Source organism: Falco rusticolus, chromosome 4 (genome assembly GCF_015220075.1).
Source record: "Falco rusticolus isolate bFalRus1 chromosome 4, bFalRus1.pri, whole genome shotgun sequence".
NCBI classification, from domain to species: Eukaryota; Metazoa; Chordata; class Aves; order Falconiformes; family Falconidae; genus Falco; species Falco rusticolus.
The window spans coordinates 10042437-10065716 of record NC_051190.1 but is presented as its reverse complement, the minus strand read 5'-3'; the positions used below and the strand labels follow the sequence as shown (position 1 = coordinate 10065716).

Here is a 23280-nt window from a genome sequence, read left to right as displayed (position 1 = left end):
CAAAACCAAGATGGATTGCAGCCAGGAAAACTCCAAACTTCTAATAACTTGGAAAGAGATTGCTCAGACTTTATGAATTAGAGGTACAGTTACTAAACAGCAAGTCACACACACATCTTCTCATTTGGTTTAACAAATACAAAAGATGCAATGGGTTAATTTCAGAGCAGACTTCCAGGTAGCAGTCTCACTTAACTCGTCTATTACACTGCTAACGCAACTAAGCATTCTACATCTGGTGTTAAATTACAAGGGAGAAGCTATCGATGAAAATAGGATTTGAAAATTATTTTTCAATTTTTTATTTTGTATTGAAATAAAATTTTTGTTTTACCTTCCGTTTCAGATTTTGAGCCTCCAGATTCACCAAAAGGATTTGTGCGTCTATTAAAAAAATGAAAACATTAAACCAGGAGTCAGATTACAAAACCCACAAATGAATAATGTAGTAGTCTCACGCTGCATCACATGTAATGATTTCACAGACTCGTAATCTAGAGAGATAATTTATGATAATCATAAGGACAGTTTAATCAGGAGTTAGACATAAATTGCTATATTCAAGGGTTCAAATTATGGGAAAAACACCAGGTATTATTGTCCTCTGTTGCTGCCATAGAACGTTTTGCTCACGTAGTGTTTTTTTAATAACTGAATTAAACCCAAGTCAAAACCTTGTTAATATTGGAAGAGGTATAGATTTAGGGGATGAAATTTCAGAGAACAGCTTCAGGAAGTACAACCAAAAGCGAGTCCTTTCAGTACTCCGCAGGAGCACTGCACTTCTCATCACTGTCTCACATTGCCGAATTACTTACTTAAGTCACTGGTTTTGTTTCAAATGCAGCTTTTCAAAAACCTCACTGGGGTTTTACTCCTAGAGGGTCAAGAGAAATGTGGCTATTTCTGGCTCTCAAAGACAGAATTGCTATCAATTACAACGAAAAGTGAAAATACTCTAGGCTTCCAAGTTACATTTTTCAAAAGCAGTAAAACAATGCTGAAAAAAAGAAAGGAGTATGGAAATGGGGAAACTGTATGTAAAACTTCTACAGAGGAAAAACCTCCCTTCTCTCTGCCTAACTAGTAGCCGAAAAACTATTGTCAATAAACTTCAGATTAGGTTTTGTAGGGGATTAAGGAAGGTGTCACCTCTCAATAGTGTTCTAAAAGCAAATTTCAGAACCAAGAAAAAAAAAAGTCAATCTCTCTTGTTCAGTGATGTCATATTAACTGCCAGTTTTATTTTATCAGTGAAATCTTTAAGAGACGTCTGGTTTAAAGTAATGAAATTGTTCTAGACTGATGTCAAGGCGGCGTTGCTGCAATGTTTACATAACATGGATTCAGTCAAGAAGCATCCCATTAAATGTTCACCTGTGTAAATACACTAAAGGGAAATCCTTTCTATTAGCATCTTTTATTGCTCAGACTTTTCTTGTCATTTAACATTAGACTGGAACCCTAGATGCAAAATCTCACAGGGTCTCTCAAAAGGCAAAAATAAAATTCAATTATATGTCATCAGTATCAGAAACTAAGGAAAGTGTGGGTTTTTTTAATAAATACTTCCAAGGTAGTGCATTGCCTATCTGTACAAACATTGCAGCTCTTTATTGACAGTGATAGTTAATTGAAAATACTAAGCACAACTCTATATAATTTCTGTTATGAAAAATATGATTTACTAGAATGAAATTGTAACTGATGACGTGGATTTAGCTGAAGCATTAACCTTTCCACTTCGTGGAATACAGTTCAAGTCTATTTTAAATCAATAGATTCTTAAGGATCTAGCTAGCCAACTGATTATCCTGCTACACCAACCAACAAAAACAAAACTGTCAAAAGAAAAAAAATAATAATTATATATAATCTTAACTGTTACGTATCTGTGAGGTGCAACTGAAAATTCAAATATTTTTCGAAAGGGCAGGGGGATACAACATGTTATTGTGACTACAGTCATGTGAATTAGTTTTCAGCTTTTTAGCTTTTTTTGTTGTCGCTAAGAGCAGCTGGATCTGCAAGTATGCTTCTTAATGTCTGAATTCTGTACATATAGTTCCAGAACCGCAGTGCAGATTTACAGGTCTTTATTATTATTTCTGAGTGGGAAGTTTACAAAAAAACAAGTAGGTGAAAATATTTTTATGTTTTGGGAAGAGCTCTTAGACAATTTTAACTTGTTTGTATGAGATTACTCTAGAAGCCTAGATCATTTTCACTCACCTTTCAGGTTAGAGAAGAGTGTCATCGTATGCCATCATCACCTGGAGGCAGGGCTACCAAATTTCTCTTGAGTTTCCAAGAGGAAATAACCCAAGCTGCTGGGTGAGCAAGCAATAGGAAAGGAAAATACTTTGTGAAACCAAAAGATTAAAATAAATCAATAAATAAAAGCATTAGCTGTTAAAGCAAGAAAAGCTGCTGCTAAATAGAAAACTACACCTTGAATCTAGGGCCTGTAATTAAGCCGCTTTTTTTTTTTTTTCCTCTTTTTTTTTTTTACAACTATTGAACAGGTTGAAAAATCATTTGCTTTGCAGGCCGCTGCAAATTTTGTGACATGTCAGGGCAAAGGCAATGTGTGCTTTGGAGCTGCAGCCTAACATTGTTCTCAAATTAATATAACTGTAGGAATTTTTTTCCTTCTCTCTACATTTCCTACCTGCCCGACTGCCCTGAAGATTTTGCTTGACCAGGCAGATCTTCACTAACTGGAGATATTATGTCAAATTGTATAGGAGTGTCAGGGGCAACAAGTGAATCCAAGGAAAGTGCTGATAAAGCTGCTGATTCAGATCCCAGTGATCCTGTGCTGCTAGTACGAGCTGCAGGAGGACGAGATTGTCTAAAACAAAAAAAAAAAAAAAAAAAATGAAGATATCAACAGTTTCAGGTTTGTTGATAGTTAAACCATACGGGAGACCAATACAATATTCCAAAACTTGGATGTCAAACAAAACAAAAACTAAAAAACCCCAAGGTGATCAGGTTATAGTAAACAAAAATGGAGTCTATGTTCCTAGACGAATTTATGCAAGTTGAAGTTATTACTTACAATTATTAATGCATCAGGCATCAGACTGTATTACATTTTGTATGTGATTATATACTGATGTTAAAACAATCTGCTGCTTCCAGGAGTTGGGCACATTAAGAAAAATCTCATTATTAATTCATACAACAAACCAGACATATGATGCAACCAACAAAACTGTCTACTCAGCTGGAAATCTGGATTACCTGTAACAATGGATGCTAAACAACGCTCGGAAGACAAGTTCAAGTTTTCCTCTAGCCTATCAAAGATTTCATTCTGAACATAGAAAGTTTTATTGGGTTTGTGGGTTTTTTTTTCCTCCCTGGAACTTTATCCAGGATTCTCTTTGTAGTTGCGCTCTTCAGATGACCTACTGTTCATTAACTTACACAGCTGGACGCATGCTCTCATGCCTCTGCTGAAAGGAAGGAGATGGAGTAACAGCCTCCAGAGCTGACTGATTCACACGTGCAGCAATTTCCTGCAATAGACAGATGGGAAAAAAATAACTGAAAATATCTTCCTCAAAATAAGCTTTAAGATTTTAGTTTTATTTATATGCAACTGGCAGAAGTTATAAACTCAACTGTGAGAATCTTACATTCCTAAATTTTCACTGATATAGCTGTACTATTTTCTTCTAACTTGCAACACATTTCCTGCTGTTCAATTTCTAAATTTAAATGAATGCACTTGCTTTATAATACTGCAAATGTTAATAAAGGCCAGCAATAGAGAAAAATCCCAATGACAAGCCTGACAAAATAAGCAAATGTAGCCATGAAGGAAAAAGAAAAATCTCTTTTGAGAAATGCTGTCCCAAACTACTACCTAAAAATCTTGAAGCTTCAAAATTCTTCACTTTAAATTTGGTAACACTTAAATGTTTCTGAAACACCAAGACATAAGCAACTATCAAGTAAGGACTATGTAACAATGGTATTTCAGCACGTAACAGGCCATTTACAGTTGACGTATTTAATTTTGATCTTTCATTGAAATCATTAATTCTGAAGTATCAGTATTTAATGTTGATGGTTTCCCTTCATAAGGTAAAGCCAACAGCAGAAGTCCTTGAGGTAAGAGGATTTTCGGAGAGGGAAAGCGCAGAAGACAAAACAATGAAGAAGCAACATTTTGTGTGAGCGTATGACTTGGAAAAGGAGAATGACTACAAAGCCATTGGGAAGTGAGGAGAAGGCACCAATAATTGAGGTGTAAATGCACACACCTTCACTGATGTCAGGGAGCTGTACCGGTTTATGCCAGGACTAAACAGAACCTCAGCTGTATATTCATCACACGTGCTTTAGGTAACTGAGTTCTGCACTACAACTATTTTGTTTCTCATCTACATAGTTAACTTGAGACAGTCAGCCAGGTACTCGTATTATCTACAAAGTTATATTTAGTTCCTGAAGCGAAAACTGGCATGACACTTTCTGTTTCACCTTGATCTTCCCGATCGTTTGGCCAGAGCCTGGTGTTACGTAGCGGAATGATGGATTCCCGTATTATTCAACAAGCTGCCTGCTGTATCTACAGTTCTCATCTCTGGTATGTGATCACTGGAAAGTTTCCTTTCCAGTAACCTGTTTCAGACCTCAGCAGGGACATCACAGCACACAATTCCACTTTCAACACTGCAGATAAATGCTCTGTTATAAACCACTTGATTTTGTTTGGGCCAGTTCCCCTAATTTAGCAAGTAAAAATCACTACCTAAGTTTGTATCAAGATGAATTTACTAAATACAAATGTAAACCATACAATTGACATTTATTTACCCAAATTCTCTACATGAAACAAATAAACAATTCCCCACTCTTCAAAAGGCAAATAACTCCCTCCGTGAAGTGCAAGTGTTTTTCCTACAGAACTGCTACACTTGTAAGATTCATATTCATAAGATTTTCAGTTCCCTCTAGTAGAAATTAAATGTGCCCATCCATATATCTGTCGTATTAATCTGTAACAAAGTATCACAATCAAAACACAAATATGGAATCGTGACCGCATCAGAAAGTTTGTATTTGGTACAAAGTCACATATTTTTAATGCTTTCTATATAAGCATTAAGATGAAGGAGACAATGGCTGTATGCTTTTATACCATGAAAACCTTATCATTAGGCATGTAGGAAGTACTCAGCTTAATTATATGCTATCCAATTAGATCCAGTTGATTGCTTTTTCATTTTGTGCATATCTACATCTTAACATATTGCTGGTACTATAAATTTTAGTAAAGTTACCTCAGGGTTTTCACTTAGATATATCTGTTTAGATATGTTGTTTATGGTGCATATCCACTGAAAAAGAGAGAAAAGAAGGAAAAAAAAAGGTAATTTTTCATATTTTTTTAACAAACTTGATTGAATACCTGAGTTGGCAGTTTCAGCACTTTTTCTACTTTCTTTGTAACTTCAGGTGGCTTGTCATAACATCCAGCTTGTCATTGAATTCACTGTCTGCATAGTGCACCTTACAGTACCAGATTTTACTTTAAAATAAAATTATTTTAGTCACACTAAAGATCAAAACTAAAATAAGCATAAACCATGACTCTTAAGGAATTAAAAAACATCAGGATTCTCTGTACTCCATTACTCTGTGACTGCAGCTGACATTGTTTCCTCCAGACAAAATAAGGATTCCATCTGCCTTTGATGCAACTTTCCCATTTCTTGCATCTGTAAGCTAGAATCTATTTTCTCCCCATGCTATGGAAAGGCATCTGCTCCTGCTCCTTGATTTTCAACTGTTCTCTGAAGGAGAAAACTAACTGGATTACATGCATACTACCAGTGCTGCTTCACTGAACCTCAGCTCATTGTTAGGGTTGTCACCTGAGCTACCTAAAAGACAGCAGAGCAGCTGCAGCCCAGAAAATCACAAATTTGAGCTGTGAAAGCTTACTACAAATTCCTTTCCTCTGCTGAGGCATCTGAGGACAAAAAGTTTCAGGGTTAGGCTGTTATACAACTTCAACAGAGCTGGTGAACCCAGGGCAACCTGACACAGCCCAGCTAAAAACCTTAGCAATAGCATAAAAGGTCATTTCATATCAATGGAACACTGAAGATAGCAGAGGAATCTGAATGCAGGCTGAAAGTACTGTATTTTCTGTATTATCCAGCTACTTACCCAAACATATTTTAAATCAACAGTGCTTCTATAACATTTTCTTTCCCATCACACCCCTATTGAAAAGTCTACACTGAGTAATAATGCAAACAGGCATACCTTTTTAATTAACAAAGACTTCATATCACTTACTACATCTGTTCCTTTGTTTCTGAACAGATCTAACTCTATTCATAGACTACAAATCTAATGAAACTATCAGTTTGGCCAATCCGTGCAAACCTTTAGAAAGCTGTAGAAAGCTGTCCAAATAAAACAAATTCTAACAGCTAAGAAAAGAAAAAGCAGGGAAAAGATATCCCTGCCGGTTGGGTGAGGGGGTTTCCCCATTTCCTTTCCCCATCAATACATGCTGCAAGTTTGCTGCCCCAGTGTTTGAATATCGGTATTTCTGAGCTAGCACGCACCCACTGTGCAGGCAAGGAAATCTGCATCACCAGACTTAGAAGCTACTTGGAAACAGTGACCACAAGCAGCTTTGAGAGCAGTCCAAAAGCAAATTATTTCACATTACTCGATTCATCTTTTTCACGAAGTATAAACACGTTTCCCACCAAAACAGTTCTTCCTCATTTCTCAACTGCTTGTATCACTATCTGTGTCCTAACCCAAGTCTTCCTTTATTTTCCATTCCTGACAAGCAGGTAGGAAGAAAGAAGGTTAGGAAAGCACGAACAGGAAGGAGAAGCAACATTTGTCACAATTCCATTACTGCTAGCTATTTTGCTGTAGGTGTTTCCCACTCCCCCACCTCCTTTTTCCCTTTCTTTCTTCCATAATACTGGAAAGGACTTGGTAGCAATCACAACTGCATTTTTTTTTCTCTAGGATTTTAACACAGTCATTTTTTCAGACTTCCTGAAACCCATCATTATGGACAGAATCAGTTAAAATTTCATCACTTACCACCTAGAGAACATAAAATGAGCATTCTGACTGCTTTTACGAATATATTTCTTCTATGCAACAAAAATCAGTGGACTCCATGTGAACCTCCTATAAGCTTACCTCTTCATAATCTTTTTTACTTTCTGCCTGTAAGATTGAAGACCTGAAAAAAAAGAGCATGGAAAAGACAATTTTATCTTACTTAAAATGCCTCACAAATACATTCAGACAGGAAACTCCACCTTCACATTGGTATGCTGCACAACAAATTAAGAAAGGCTGAAGATTCTGTGCACAGGCTGAGTACAGTCAACATTTAACTGGAGGGGGTGGAGAAATCTATGCTTTCATTTCAAATGAAAATAGAAAAAGAACAAAATTCTAATTGTGCCCATGTAATACTTCAGCACTCACAAAATGCAATAATACACGATTGTAAATGTATTATGTTAATTTTATTCTGAAATACAACTCAGCTACATTATAGACCTTATAAACAAAAGCCCAGACATTGCAAAGTTAAAAAGGTGTCCCAGATTTTGCTTCTAAATACCCCCAAAATCTATCAAGCTGTAATCTGGCCAAAGGGAGACCATTTTTCTTTTAGTGATTCCAGTATTATTTACAGGTAACAGTAATTTAAGAATACTTACTTTTTGCCATCAAAAGATGTTATCTGAAAGCAGTACCGTCTGTCTTCACAGTCCACAGCCATTACAGAACAATTGTCTATATCCATGACAAGTCCCCCAGCTACGTCACCTCTCGCCTGGCTCATCAGGTTTCCACCTTGAGTGAAGTAAAACTGTCTCTCCCAGCTGGAAGATACCAGCCCTGTCTTACTAAAAGATAAAAAGAAGTTCTTAGTAGTAGATCAGGAGTTCGGCTGAGCTGAACATCACTTGGAACAAACCACCTGGGCACTTAAGATAACTTTACAGCTAAATTAGTCTCTTTCCATCTGTCATTTTTTTCATACTAAACCTACTGCTGGACAAAGAATACATACAATAATAGTTCTTAAATTATGTGAAACAATTTAGAATTAAAAAGCCTAAGTACTTCAGTTTTTGATGGTCAGCTTTTACGGTACTGCTTTAATTATATGCATTATCAATATAATTGATAAGACCTCTGAACTCTGCACTTAAGATTGTTAAGACTAAGTTTTGAATAACTCTGCATTAAGAATTAACTTACTCACGTCTGATACTTCGATTTTCTAAGTACTTTGTAACATTCAACAAGATTCCAAAATTCTGCTTAGAGCATGTGGGGGGTGGGGGGTGGTTTTATGGTTTTTTTGTGCATTTTTTGGGTTCTGGTTTGTTGGGTTTTTTTTTTTTCCCCCAGAATAACAGAAGAGGAACAATCTGAAACCAAAAATCAATAACACTTGCAGTTTAGCCCCCCTTTTTGTTCAGATATTCTGTTCAATATTAAGTGCTGCAATTGTACTCTACTACAGAAATTCATGCCTCATTCAGTGAGTGTATTACTGTAACTGTTGTGGTAAAAGTAATCTACGTTTTTTCAGAAATTCCCTGGAGCTTATTAAATAAATCACAGGGGAAAAAAAACCAGCATTGCAATCTATTTTCAGTAACCCTAAAAATCAGCTGCTAGACTTTAATAAATAAAGTTCCCAGCTCCCTCCAGTGGACAAAAGACTACCTCATGAAATGGAGAAGGCCATTCAAAGTGTATTTTGGTTAAACGCGAATGTTTTGCCTTGCCTACCTCAGGCTTGGTGTATTTTCTTAGTAACCTAAATCCCAAAGCTTTAACAGATACTTGTAGAACAATCCTGATAGCTGCAATCTTCTTGTTTTCCAATTTCAATCCAGTGAAATTACACCCTCATTAACTTTTTCTTTCTGATGTGAAAATTCAGGCAAATTAAAGACTACAGTCAGGATAACTATGTTTTACAGCTGAATGATACTATGTCAGTGTAACAATGAAATGAATACTAATAAAGGATTCAAAAGAAAGAAGCAGAATAGTTCCTGTGACTTACTCAATTATGTAAATTCAGAATGGCTAACTTAAAAAAATAATAAATAAATAAACTTGCATACTTTTTAAGATTTCCTTTCCCAAAAAAAAATATTCTGGGATTTTTAAGTAACAAGTTAATCTTACTTTCTTGCATTGAGATAGCCAGCTTTCCGTGTTAGATTTCTGTGAACAGGAAATTTCGTAGGATCAGGATCAGGCAAATACAGTGGATCACTAGCCACTTCCAAGTCCTCTATAGTTTGTTGCATGTTTTCTACTTCACACTCCATTTCCCTGCGAACACTAAGGTAAATAATGTGTCATTAACAAAAATAATATATTAATAAGTAGAAACATAAACAATAAATGTCTTGATAATGATTCAAAACAACACAACTTACTTCTGTACACTTGTGCCAATATTGGTCAAAAATTCTTCCAACTGCTCTGTAAGATTTTCTGAGCCCATTTTAAAAAAACTTATCTTTCAAAAAAAAAAAAAAAAGGAGAAAAGGGAGAATTTAGTAATTAATAAAACTACATTAACAATTAACAGATTAAACCACAGGAGCTAAAAAGTTTCTCAGAGAAATCTTGTCAACCCTCATTCCCACCAAAGCCTCTAAATAAAAGGAGCAGAATGCATGTTTCTGTCTGCAAGTGAAGGCTGACACCGACATTGCAGTGGCATTTCATCGTGTTGAAAGGACGTGCATAAAGTCACCTCGAGGAAACAAAGAAAAATGCAGAAACTGCCCTGGGAGAGAAACAAGGTTTTGTCTTTTTGTGATCCCCACTCTCTACGCTTTTGCAAGCCCATCAGCCTGCTGACTGTGGTGTTATGGGTGGGGTTATTTGGGGTGCATAAGAGAGGGGAAACCTGTGAGTACTTGTCCGTGGCCATGCTCTTAACTGTGGATCCTGTCAACTGACAATACATTTCTTAAAAACAGTGTACTCCGTACTGGTCCAGAAAAACTGCAGCATCTCAATTGAGTTTAGCCATATGGAATCTCAAAACAGGAAGCCACAGGGCACGGCCATGCCCTTCCCAGTCTCAGATTCAGCAAAAACCTGCACCCGATGCAAAAACTAATGCACCAGCACATTAGGCTGCATTATCTACTTTGTTACAAAAAACATTCAGAGTGTAGTTCTTAAATACAAGCTGCAAAGTTTTAAAAAGAACCAAGAGTTCTTCTTGGACTCGGAAAGCTTTCAGAGAGTATCTAGAAGTTAATTTCCACTCTGGACACTGTGGCAGTGCCAGATGCTGGGAAGTCTTGACATTTTTCCTTTTAAAAAAACCATACTGATGATATACTTCTGAAAATACAAATTAAGTCTCTTTTTCATAGTTTAAGAACTTTTTCACAGTTGTATTGCTTACTGCACCCATCCTCAAATAAACGAATCATGAACTCATTTATACTAAACAAAATCAAGCCAGAATGACTTTTAGCATTCCAGTTCTTCCACAGCCCTGAATGAAAACAGTAGTGTTGTGACTTTGACCATTATCTCACCTCGGAATACCTGCCACAGGGAAGAGTTTAACTGCCTCCACATTGCTTCCTAAAAAGGTACACTTCCATGTGGGCTGGCACGCATGAAAGTTTTAACCAGCTATTCCCATCAGTGATCAAGTGGAAAAAAAGTACCCAGCAATGAAAATGTAAGCAGTGCGTTAGATTTAGCCATCTGGGTTTTGGGGTAGAATTAGACCCTTGTGTTTGTCACCCACACTTCCCTAAAAGATTCTCCAATGGGAGTGAGGGTGTATCACGATGAGGTTCATCTACTGAGTGGAAAATTATTAGCACTAGCTAATGACAATGTTCACAGCAGTAGCTATGACAACCATGAGGACGAATATCAGGGTGTGTCTTTTTCTCCATTTGCTTCCTTGGACTGCAAAAGAGGTCTTGCAATGGTTTTCAGTATGTCAACCTTCATGAAGTACTTCTACATCTTCTTTCAGACCTACAGCTTTCAGAATCTGAAATTACCTGAGCTTGCATGTATCCCAACAAGGGTTCTAGCATAGCAATCTTCTTTTTGTACTGAAGACTATTTAATGCACAGAAATAGTGCATCATAGTCTGATGCTGTTTTTTTCTTGAAGTATATACATCTTCTGTAACTTCAGCCTTGATCTAAAGAGACACAGACAGGGGGAGAGGGGACAAAGAATGTTTAAGAGTTGGTATTCGTCATGTGCTTTCTGGGCAGTTTTACAGCCAGTATGGAAAAAACAACACAGTAACGTTCTACCCTTTATCATCAGCAACTGCAAATTTTACCCTCTAATACCACTTATCTAACTTATACATGAGACATATGAAAAATAAATACAGCATTGTTTTGTCCCCAAAAAGTATGGGCTTTTTTTTACAAAAATAAATTGAATATAGCATCACAATCTTATTCATAGAGCATTTTCAGTGTTACAAGGCAGGCACATATTGGGGAAACTCATTTTTCTGTTCTGAAGCAAACTGTCTAGACTGCTAAAACACAAACTATCAAACTTCAGGTGGAATCTGCCATACATTGTCTTCCATCATAAATATATATTAGATGAAAATTATTTCTTACCTAGTCTAAAAATCTTGATATTATGTATTTTGTTTTACGAACCTTTTCATTTTCCCTTCTTTTTGACAACCGACTGTATCTGGTAATGGCAGCATCATGGTCTAAGCAATCAAGAGAGAATTTATGATCATTTTGATAAATTAATGACTTACGAAACAGCAGAAAACCTTTTATATCACTGTGTGTTACACAGCCACCTGAATGCAAAGTTCTGTCGTATTAAAATCTTTAAGAATTGCTCTTGCCTGCTTCTAACTACTTCACCGTCACAAATACTTGGGCTGAAGAAAAGTTATAACCAGACGCAAATATGGCCAAATGGTTACAAAATTCCCTAAATGTAATATTCTTCAAAGACAGAAACTTTCTCTAAGTAAAGACAACTTTCCATTATGAAAACCTGTATCTAATCTTTTTTGCTCCCAAAGCAATGAAGCAATTTACATTGAGAAGCAGACTCCTTACTTACTCCTTACTTGAAGAATATGTTCTCTGCAAGGATATAGTAGAGCTAGCTTAAAGAAGTAACTCCTGACAATAGGGAAGAGAGCTATCAAACTAATTTTAGGGAGGTAAATTTTTTTTATTAATCCAGTCCTGACTGTAAAAAGTAACCTAGCACCTTACTACTTTCATTAATTTGACAGCACAATTCTACATTATTTAATAATAATATATACACCCTAAGTATTGTAAAAAATACTGTCAATTTGCCTTAACACTTCAGGACAAAAAGCAAGGATTTACAAGTGAACCAAGGAAAGCTGGGTGACACTGAAAAAAGCTACACCTTAGTTAGTCACTTTAAGCCTTGCAAATACCGTCATGGTTTACTGAGTAAATAATCTACAAGAACACTGTCGTCTTGTAATATCTGTAATATTAAGTATTTTACACTTACCATTGCTTGCAATTTGGAAAACTTCTTTTAGAGTTAGTATCTCTACAAAACAACATATTGCCATTTAAATAAGTTATTATTAACATAACTTTTATATATTAAGGTTTCTCATGCAACGTTTCACTGCTGAACAGTTGTAGTACACACCTTTTACCATACTGATTTACCAGGAAAATCTGCTCTTACTTAGAGCCCGAGTATCATTTTTGTGGCTGACCAACTTATCAAAAAAGATACGCACTCCAGTAAGTTGAAGAGGAACTTCTTTTCAAAAGACTTTGAAAGACATTGTCAATACAAATCCATCACCTATAGTTCTGGTCTGAGTTGGGGAAGCGGAAACACAGGAGACTAGCAAGTATCCTTGGATCAAAGGAAAGCCTCAGATTGTGATTCCCTCTACCTAAAATTAGTCATGTTCTAGGTTATTTAGTCTCCTGTGTCAGGGAACGGAAAACAGTACAATACTTAGCACTTGTTCTGATCTTGCCTGTGGGTTTGTGTCTTATTACAACATAAACAAGCAGAGAGCCACGTTCAACTTTATGGTAAAGCAAAGACAAAAGGGCATGGAAAAGCTTTACAGAAAGTGCCTATGAAGTCCATGGTGAAGCATAGTATCATTAAAGTACTACGTCAGCTGGTGGTTAAAAACTTCCCATTGGAAAATTTAACACTTGGCAATTATTGCCTTGGGGATACTTCTTTAGTAAATACTAACAGATTTTTCCATGTTCTGAGCAGTAATACTAGGCTTGAGATACTCATGCTACTTTGCTCAAAAACCATAATCTATTTAATCCATAATTTTGCAACAAACCACTGCCAAATCAGTATCTTCCAAGATTCATAAAGAGCTAGAAGACTTACAGAAGATTCTACTTTTTATTTCAATTTAGACTTAGAATGTTCATACGTTAAGGTATACCCGGTCCAGGATGTTAACATTAGGGATTTAAGTTATTTTGATTTTAACTCTTTTCATTTATATTTGAAGCATGTTTGCCACACCAGTCTATTCACGTTAGCATTCAAGTAAAATCTATCATAATCATTTCAGACAAGGCAGAATAAGCTAGAATCATTACACAAAAAAAAGAAGTTAGAAGCACCTTATGCCTGCATATAAGAAGCGACCTATATTACCAGCAGGGCTGAAGAACCACCTTACTAAATCTTAATAGTAAAGTAAGTACTACAACTTTGGCACTTTGCCTTTTGAGTTCAGTCCAGCCATTATATTGATGTTATGGTAATATATATAAATATTTCCTAAACACGCAAATTATCTGAAAACTATTCTTTCCTAATGTTCACAATAACTTCAAAATTTTCATCTTCAACAGATGAAATACAAGTAATAACTTTGTTGAAACAGTAATAGTGTTAAGTTCTTCAGCTGTAATACTCTCATGAATAGAAGTAACTTACATTTTTTTACAGATTGGGAGATGCATACTTTTGAGAGCTGAAAAATAAGTGGCGCATTCTATTTAGCGAAACAAGAGTTATGGAAATTAAATACTATGTCTTTGTTATACTGCTGTTGATAAAAACAGTATTTGTTTGAGCACTCTACCTTTCAGATCCCTTTCTTTAAACTGGGTAATAGGAAACATCATTGCATCCGCAAGTTGAGTTGAAAGTACTGCATGGCAAGAGCTGAGCTGTAGGAGACAAAAGAAGGAAATTTTAGGAAGACAACACTGAGACTAAATCAGTTCAGGAGGGGTTGACATGAATTTTGCTCAAAGATGACATGTACAACTCAAACGTTAATTTTGCACATTCATTTTTTCGCAGCTATTCTTTTCTAGGTTCCTGATCTTATCACTACCTTTTTATAGAAGACCTTTATAGAGGTTACTATTTGTCCCTGCTTTTCCAACTTTATTCCAAGTCACTGGAACATGTCAGGAGATCATGTCATACATTCTAATGACTAGTCAGTTTATTTCTCCAGGTACATCACAGCTCATCCTTCACTAGTTACAGAGGTAGAACAAATGTGCTCTCCCTCCCCAAATGCCGTTTAGGTAGTGCTAAAGCGAGGAGAGGGATCGCAGAAAAGATCCTGATTCAGATCTTAATAGTGCAAAATTGTCCTTCGTAAGAGCCAGTCTCTGTCTCTAATACAGACAGCAGGAGGTTCCCTTGTCAGGTATCTAAAATCAGGCAATAAAAGCACATTCATGAAATAATAGTTTCTAACTGCCATTCTGTAATGTTTTTGTTTATATGTACAGTAAGTGAAACCACATACTTTCTCAACAATGTATCCTCAGTTTGCTGAACTGATTATCTTCAGGTTATCTAACTTCAAATTTGTGCTGCAATATACAACCGTTACCTTACTGACAGAAGAAAGCCATTTCTGTACCTCCCATCTTAAAATAAGACTGGAATAATTAAGCAAGTTGAAGTCTGTACATGACAACAGTAGCAAAGGAAATGAAACAAATACAAGCACTTGCCTCATCAATCACTTTCGCAAATTGCTGTAGAGTGGAAGTCATAACTTCGTCATCTCCCCCTAGTGGAAAACGCTAAAAGAAAATAAAAGGAGGCACGTTCTCAGTGTTTTCTGCCATTCACAAAACTGTATTAATCATATAATCATGTCTATGAATGTATTAGGTATTCCTATTATTATTTTATTTTTATAAAATATATATATATTATTTTAAGATATTTTACAATTAAGACACACTGAAGCACTTCTTTACTGCCCTGCAAAGAAGGAATACTTGTGTGTGTGTGTGAGGGAAAGTAATAAACAGTTCTCATTTAAAAAAAAAAACCACAACTATTTAAAGAATAGATTAATTAATTATTTTGTAGATTAACAGGCTTTACTTCAAAAAAATCAGGAAAGATGCAGGCTTGACATCTATGAAGACTTTTACCAGCTTTGCAAATTATTTTAAAGTTACCAAAATTAAGTAATATATGGTGTTTGTCTTAAATTTCTAGCTCCTAAATTATGTGACATTTTCATCTGAAACTTTCTTCCACCCAAAGGAGTTTACTTCCATAATGCCCTGATGGAGGCAAAAGTATGACTGAAATAGTAACTGAAAAAGAAATAAGTGAGTTAAAACATTATTTGTGTATTTTTAAGCTAATCTCCTGACTGGGAAAAGCAGTCCAAAGGAGACAAATCAGAAAAATAAGTTAAAAGATCCAATGTTAATTTAATTCTTTTTTTAATTCTCAGCAGCTATACATAAACCACTTGGAAATACAAAAAAAACCCTGAACTTCTTTATTAAAAATTTTGAGGACCTCCTTCCAGTTTATTAGACTCCCCCCTCCTTCTTTTCAACAAATGTAACACTGTAATTTAAATAAGGACATTTGAGACATTTGATGTATATTTTGATATCCATAACTGCTAATGAATAAGGGTATCTTGCCCTAATTCTTCTAATCTGAAGCTAGTTCTTTTCATCTTGATTTTGCAGATACTGTATTTTTGTTAGAAAATGGCAGAAACAGTGCAATTCATTAAATAGCTTTGTCATTAAAGTCAATTTGGTATTGTATCAACAATGTTAAAACAATTCAAGTGACAATACTGCAGCTACTTTAAAAAAAAGAAAAAAGCAGAAATAATTTAATTCCTGCTATAATTCAGTGTGCACACACATCTCAGGCAGCATTTCCAGATTTCTAGTCTGTCATTAGAAATAAAAAACTTTTTTAAAAAAAATAATAAAGACACTCCATCTCTTCCTAACAGGACTACTGCACATATGAATATTCACTATTCTTTTGAATCAGCACCATTGCTGTTTGATCCTACCTGTATTACACCTATTTGTTAGTAACAATTAACAAGGAAAAATAAAGTGTCATCTCACCCCTCTAGAAAGACTCACCAAACCAAAATAATTCGTAAATAGTACTTGTTCCAGTTCACCTCATTAGGTGGAAGATAGGGAGCGCCAGCCTCCTTACAATAAGCAAATTTTTGCTTTTACTTGCATCTCAGAAAGGAGTTCAGCAGCATAGCTACAAATAGGGAATATAGTATAGGCTACTAGTGGAGAAGTTATGGATTCCACAATCTGCACTTTCAGAGATGGAATTATTTTCACAATAAGAGTAAATTATTGTTGTTAAATGGAGACTGCTATGCAATTGCTTCTCATTGTGACTAGTAAAATGAAAGCACTTAAAAGTCAACAGGTTTATAAAACAGAAACAAAACACCACACACCCCCCTAAGCAACCTCCAAAACACTGATCCAAAAGTAAAATATTTCAGAACTTACTACTATTCGTCATGGTAAGAGAAACTTCATTCTGTTTTATTTGGAAGAACTAAAATAGATTCTTTTGGCAAAGATTTGAGCCACCAGCCACAGCAGTTCATTTTATCTGGAACAAACCTAAATACATTCTGTACCGCGCTCTGGGAGATAAAAAGACTAAAAAAGTACATAGTCCTGACCGCACAAAGACAACAATGAGTTACACAGTACCTGTTTCTCATATTCCTTCAGAAGCTTTGAAGTCAGATGAGTTGCTGCACTTAATTCATTCTGATTAAAAAAAAACCAAACACACACACAACACAAAACCAAGCTTAGTACTTTTTAATTTAAATTAATATTTTTAAAAAATCACGTATTTGAAGAAGAAACTATCACAGACTTGGAACTTAAAATCTGACCACAGGTTGTCAGAAAACTTAAGCATGCTGCCCTTCCACTTCTCTAACATTTTTGAGTTACAGGTAATCAGTGTTTACAAATACCAAGTTCACAGCCTGTACTATCTGTACTGATTTCTGTATTTTTCACGTTAATCAGTGCATATTTGCATTTAATTATTTCGAACTACCTGCCCTAGTTACTGAGTACTGGGAATTTGTTGTCTGCAGGGGAAAGAAAAGGTTATGATGAACCTCAATACCACCTGGTTACAAACTGCTCTGTACTTGTACACAGACAGGCCCTAATTAGCCGATGGTACAGAACAACATCTTTCACCATGTAGTTGCAGGAGAAAGCACAGAAATCAAAAGCTAAACAGAAAGGCAGTAAAATAAAACTACGCAGCAATAAACCTAGAATAAATATAGTAGTCATTAAAGTAAAAACAACAGTAAAATAAAAATACGAAAAGCAAGAGTAATAAATCAGGAAAAAAGTCAAACAGCTCAAGTATATACAAATTAACGATGGCCATGAACTCAATTGTTCAGAAAAACTCACAAAATAGATTTGCCTTTAGCTTAAAAGTGCAGTTACTTATAAATGATGAATGAAACATGTAGAAGATTATCTCCCACTTGGTACTTATTATCATACATGCTAAGATCACTATAAGAAAAACTCAAGAAATAAGATAGAATTACTAGAAGACCAGAAAATCATTTTACTTGTCATAAGAAAATATGTTGCAAAAGAAGAAATAAAAAAAATTTAGTCTTTTTCACAACTTATCATGCAGAAAAACAATCATCTAATTCTGGTTTTATTTCATTTAAACATACACACATTTAAACAATGTGGAAGTTTTTTAAAAATACTGTATATAATAATTTCAAAAAGAGCAAGAGGCACGCTTTATAATGTATTCAAGGATTTCATTAATACTACCTGTGCATCATATATTCTGTGCATGGCTTGAAATAACTGATTGATGTAATTGGAAATTGCAGCAGCATCTTCTTCAAATACTCCCAGCAAAGATCGGGTCTGTAAAAATTAAACAGCCAAAATACTAACATGTCAAGTTAGAAAAGTAGCATTTAAATGTAACAGAATTTCAAAGTTAAATAGCATTGTTTCAGATTTCCTTACTGGAAAGTTTATAAACCCTCCGACACTATTTACAGGAATGATACCGGTTGCATGCCAGTGAATCTTAAAGATACTCAGCCTCATTCCTACTGTCAGTCTTTCTCCAGGTCAATATGAGTACATTTTCAGAGAGGAAACGACAAAGGGAGATGCCTAAGTGTATAAAAAAGCTGGAATTGTGGGCAACTACTGGACCCACTATGGTATATCCCTAAGGAAAAAGCTAAACACGACTGGTATTAAATAGCATGCCAGGTGCATACATTTCTTCTGCAGCGAGATCAAAACAAAGCCTGTGACTTTCTAATACTACTCACCCTGCATAAAGACAGCTGCTGCCTGTGCTTGGACCTGTAATTCACCTGTGCAGTAACATGTAACTTCTGTGATCAAATGGCCGAGGAACTAAAAGCCAAACCAAACCAGTACAACTTAGACCTTGCCCATAAGATAGCTATTCCTCCCCCTCCCACTTCCACCGTGAAAGGCAGTGAGAAGATCCATCCTTTTATCCTTACCCCAGTTTGTCAGCCAGTTCCTTAGCTGGTGTCACCCACAAGCATGATGACTATGCATCCTACTGCACTGCCAGCACCACTGATGAAGGTGCTTAACAGTATCCACCTGAAAAAAACCCTCTTTATCAACTGTCTACCTATCAGACTTCAAAACACTGGTCACTACTCCTTAAGCCCAACTCTCCAGCCAGTTTTTCCATCCAGGTCACAGTCCACACCTCTCCATTCTGGCCAGAAGAATGTTATCAGAGAGCATGTCAGAATCCTTGCTTAAGTCAAGGTAACTGACATCCACTGCTCTTCCCTGTGAAATGACTGAGTGAGAAGGCAATCAGCTTGCTCAGGCCTAATTTGCCCTTAGGCTTAAATGAGATGCTGACTCTGTTCTTGCATCCTTTCTGCATTTGGAAGCAGTGTTGCTCCTCAGAGCAGAGAATGTACCTATAATTCTGCACAGGCTACATTTGCTTTTCCCCATCTAAAATACTGTTTGGGAGGCTTGGATGTAGAAACAGGAATATTGCTTGCAAGACCCACAACATAAACCCTTTAACTCTAGCATTTTAGTATAAACCTAAAAACAAAGTCCTCTTGCTAAGTTTACATCCAGACAGAAAATCAAAAGAATCATTATGTAACTGTTTTTTCCCCCAAAATTATGATTGTTAAACACTTAAAATTGAAAATTCTCTTTCTTAAGTCTTCCCTAAGCTAAATAACTATAGTTTCTTTGAAGAGGACGGGAAGGAACTTATGGGACCTAGGAAAAGAATGAAAGACTGACACAAGAAATCTGGACATCAGGAAAACCTCTCTGATGAGATTAGCAAAAAAGACTGGATCACACTACACATGAATTATTGGCATTTATTATTAGGAGTTCTTGCTATGTTGAAGACTTATCTTAAAATGACTTAGGCTTTAGCCCGTCTCCCCTTGACCCATGGAGATCTTTTTCAGCTATTTTCTGATTTTCTGCTTTTAATGATAATCAAGGAGTACATACTAAACCTGTACCAAGTATATTATTTGACCATCCTTTTGACGTGAAATTATTTAACTTGAATTAGACGTCTGGCTGTCTCAGAATCATACCATATAATGCCTACAGGATACTTAAATATAAAAAAATATAATCAAACATCATCAACACCACAATAAATAACTATAATGGTGGTTCTAGTTTACACAACAAGGGGAAAAGAAGGGTAGAGGAGGAAAGAGGGGGAGAACTCAAACATTTGCAAGGTGTGGCAACATGTTGTGTCATCTTAATAGCTGTGACACTCCCATTGAAGTAGACATACATGAAAGAATGCAAAAGGAAAAATTACATAGTACCATAACCACTGAATTATGTACTCATGACCTTTAAACCCGAACATTAATAAACCTGAACATAAATAAACCCAAACTTGTAATTTTAAAGGAACATAATGTAAGGCTTCCGGATTATGCTTACTCTTTAAAACTGAATACTGTAGAATAAAAACACTCCTGTGTTTTCTTGTAAAAATATCAATTATTGATGTCTGGACTTCAAACTGACACTGTATGACACTGATGGAAAGAAAATAACCTGAACTGTAAACAAGTTATGGCAGACTATTGCTTATCAAAAGATTAGAGTAATTGTTTACTCATGTTTCTAGTAAAACTTTACATAATTTTGCATGTTCTTTAAGATGCCTTCAACCCACGTATATCAGCAGGTACACTAGAAACTACCAGTGATAACCTGCACAAAGAAATGACCTAGTTAATGTCAGTGAACTGTTAAGCATTCTGTGTCATCGTGTGTATGGTACTGCAAGTGACACGAGATACAGCCTGTGCTATGAAGTCTCTTGGCGTTTTTACTGTGCAATGCTTTGGGAATGTAAATATGTCTGAGCAGAAACTCTCTCTAAATATATATATAAACACTGAGTATGTGTGTAATATACATCTAAGTTAGTATTAAAATTGCCCTGCTTTGCATAGCAAAAGACAATGTAAACTGGGCATTTGGTTTGTGTCTAAAAACACAGTGGTTAGATTTTTATCCTGCAACAAGAGGAAATGAATGGGGTTTGCCATTTTAGAAAAGTCTTTCCTTCCCTCAGATGCAAAGTCTGATACGATGTTTACACATCTAAAGTTAATGTCTGCAACATGTCTAAAGGTGCAAAACTTCATTCCATAGTTCAGCACTAAACAACAAACTAGGCTGATGATCTTTTTCAATATTATAGCATGAACACATCAATCAAAGTCATGGTAACTCCTAAAGAAAGCAAGGTTTGGTCTTTCTTCAAGCCAAGTTTGTTGCCATTTTCATTGCACTGATTTCAAAATAACAGAAATTAACTAATATAATAGAAAACTAGAGAGTCCTCATCACGTTCTTCAAAGAAGTGGTTAGGGAAAATTCACCTGAAATACCAGGCTGACTGAAAGATGTAAAATATTGTACCTGAAATGGATGAAGATACTGGCAAATCTAATAGTTTAAGCACATCAAACTCACTGGGCTGGGTTAGGCTTTGCTAGTCTGTATCACAAGTAACCTCAAATGGAAGATTCTAGAATTTATTATTATATTCCAGTATGTAACTTTTTAGCAGGTTTCCCATATGACACTCCAGTCTTAAGCACTTGGGGGAAAAACCCTCTACATCCCACTTCTTAGAGATCTGAAGTTTATTTTACATTTGACATTTCATATAAATAAGATTAGTTATGACTTTCATATAATGAGAACAGACCTTCAACGGATAATTTTGTTAAATTACTATTATTTTAACACTTTCAAAAAATGTTCCTCTTCATGAGAGTATGTCAGGTTTAGCCTCTGGGCCAGAGATCATACTACAGGCTAGATCTCACCTAACATCTAGTACTTGAGCTGTATGGAGCACTGTCCTTCAGAAAGCAATGACACACCTTCTGCATGGCCTTCTGTTGCCTATTCTAAGTTGTCCCTCCACTTGATGTAGATTTGTTAAATGGTTGTCATTTTAGGGATTAAAATCCCCTAGTAAGTGAGTAAAAGTTTATCTTCCTGTGGTTGAGGAATCAAAACTACCAATGTATATGCTATTACAATACAGGAAGTCAGGAAGTCTTGCTTATCTACATAAACAATGCAGCAAAGCAATGGTCTTCATTCAAAAGGCTGCAATAAAAGAAAATATATTGCAAGTTGGGGTTTTTGGTTTTTTGTTGTGTTTGTGGGGGTTTTTTTTCACATGTAGGAAGAGCAGAACAAAATACTTGCTGTTGTTGCTGCCAGCAAGAGAAACCAGTGCAACTGAATAAAGCATGTCCTGCTTAATAGTAGTATGAAAGAAATGCCAATGCAATATATGGCATAACCGGCAAAGGTCAAGCAGCAGAAATGGAAGACATCAGAGCAATTAAAAGCCTCCCAATACCACGCGTTTCCCACCTACCCACAGCATTAACAACCACCACGATAACCTCATCCAGTAACTGCTTCTCACACGTATCTACTGAACATGTCTATTAAATGCTTTTTTAATAGAAAACAAAGATAAGAAAAAATCTTGAGAAGTGAAGACGGGTTTTGTCAACACGAGGTCTCCAAAACATACCATGAATATAAATGCGGGGGTGGGGAGGTAAGGGAGTCAATGCAAGCTACTACCCTGACGCCCGATGCTGAAGCACGGCACCTCCGCGAAATCGCTACCGAGCTCGCTGCTCCCCACACAGCCCCACAGGGCCCCCGGCCCGCAGCACACCCGGGAGAAGCGCCGATGCAAACGGGAAGGCGACGGCGCGGAGGTCGGGGCGACACCGCGCCGGGGGCTCTGCCGAGGCTGACAGCCCGAGAGCCGCGACTCCTGGCCCCAAGTCCCCGCCACAGGCGCGAGGAGGCCAAGGAGGCACCTGGCCGCGCACGCAGCGTCCCTGCCTCGCCGCCGGGGAGGGTCTCCCTCGCCCTGCCGGCCACCGCCGAGGCTCCCCCGAGGGAACGCGGCGGGGAGACAACCGGAGGGGCGCAGCGCTAGGCCCGGCGCCCACGGGATGGTCCCGGCCTGGCCTTCACCCGCCGGGCTGCACTTCGCCTCTCTTACCTGAGGGCTGTCTTCCAGCGTCTCCTCGATGGGGAGCTTGTCGATGCCGGGCATGGCGGCGGCCGGGGCTAACTCTGCGCCGCTACGGCTCCCGCACCCCACCGCACGCCCAGCTGGCCGGACCCCTCCCCTTCTCCCCAGTCACAACACGGACGACGACGCCCCGCCTCGCACCGGATGTCCCGCCCTCCCTCCGCCGCCCGCTTGGTCTTTCTATTGGTTCTTCCGCCCGGCCTGCCCAGCTTCTTATTGGAGAGCGGCTCTGTCTGTTTGCCTGCACGCGCGCG

At 37.0% G+C, this 23280-nt stretch overlaps 1 protein-coding gene across 3 annotated transcripts in view; it reads right to left on the bottom strand.

Annotated features, from left to right (window-relative positions):
* The window catches only part of APPL1 (adaptor protein, phosphotyrosine interacting with PH domain and leucine zipper 1), a 32821-nt gene extending 9666 nt beyond the window's left edge, over positions 1–23155 (bottom strand). For 2 of the 3 annotated variants that reach the window (XR_005103663.1, XM_037383484.1), the window contains exons 1-16: positions 22994–23155; positions 18190–18288; positions 17068–17127; positions 15055–15126; positions 14160–14247; positions 12581–12622; positions 11722–11780; positions 11091–11237; positions 9483–9565; positions 9226–9384; positions 7734–7922; positions 7201–7243; positions 5301–5357; positions 3436–3527; positions 2672–2854; positions 335–384 (exon numbers count right to left, since the gene is read on the bottom strand). Coding sequence is in view for 2 of the 3 variants with exons in the window: in XM_037383484.1 (XP_037239381.1) it covers positions 335–384; positions 2672–2854; positions 3436–3527; positions 5301–5357; positions 7201–7243; positions 7734–7922; positions 9226–9384; positions 9483–9565; positions 11091–11237; positions 11722–11780; positions 12581–12622; positions 14160–14247; positions 15055–15126; positions 17068–17127; positions 18190–18288; positions 22994–23047 (1477 nt within the window). In the remaining variant the exon portion in view is untranslated. The remainder of the gene's footprint in view (positions 1–334; positions 385–2671; positions 2855–3435; positions 3528–5300; positions 5358–7200; positions 7244–7733; positions 7923–9225; positions 9385–9482; positions 9566–11090; positions 11238–11721; positions 11781–12580; positions 12623–14159; positions 14248–15054; positions 15127–17067; positions 17128–18189; positions 18289–22993) is intronic. The other variant, XM_037383485.1, reaches the window with a different exon arrangement.
* Positions 23156–23280: the final 125 nt, after the last annotated feature.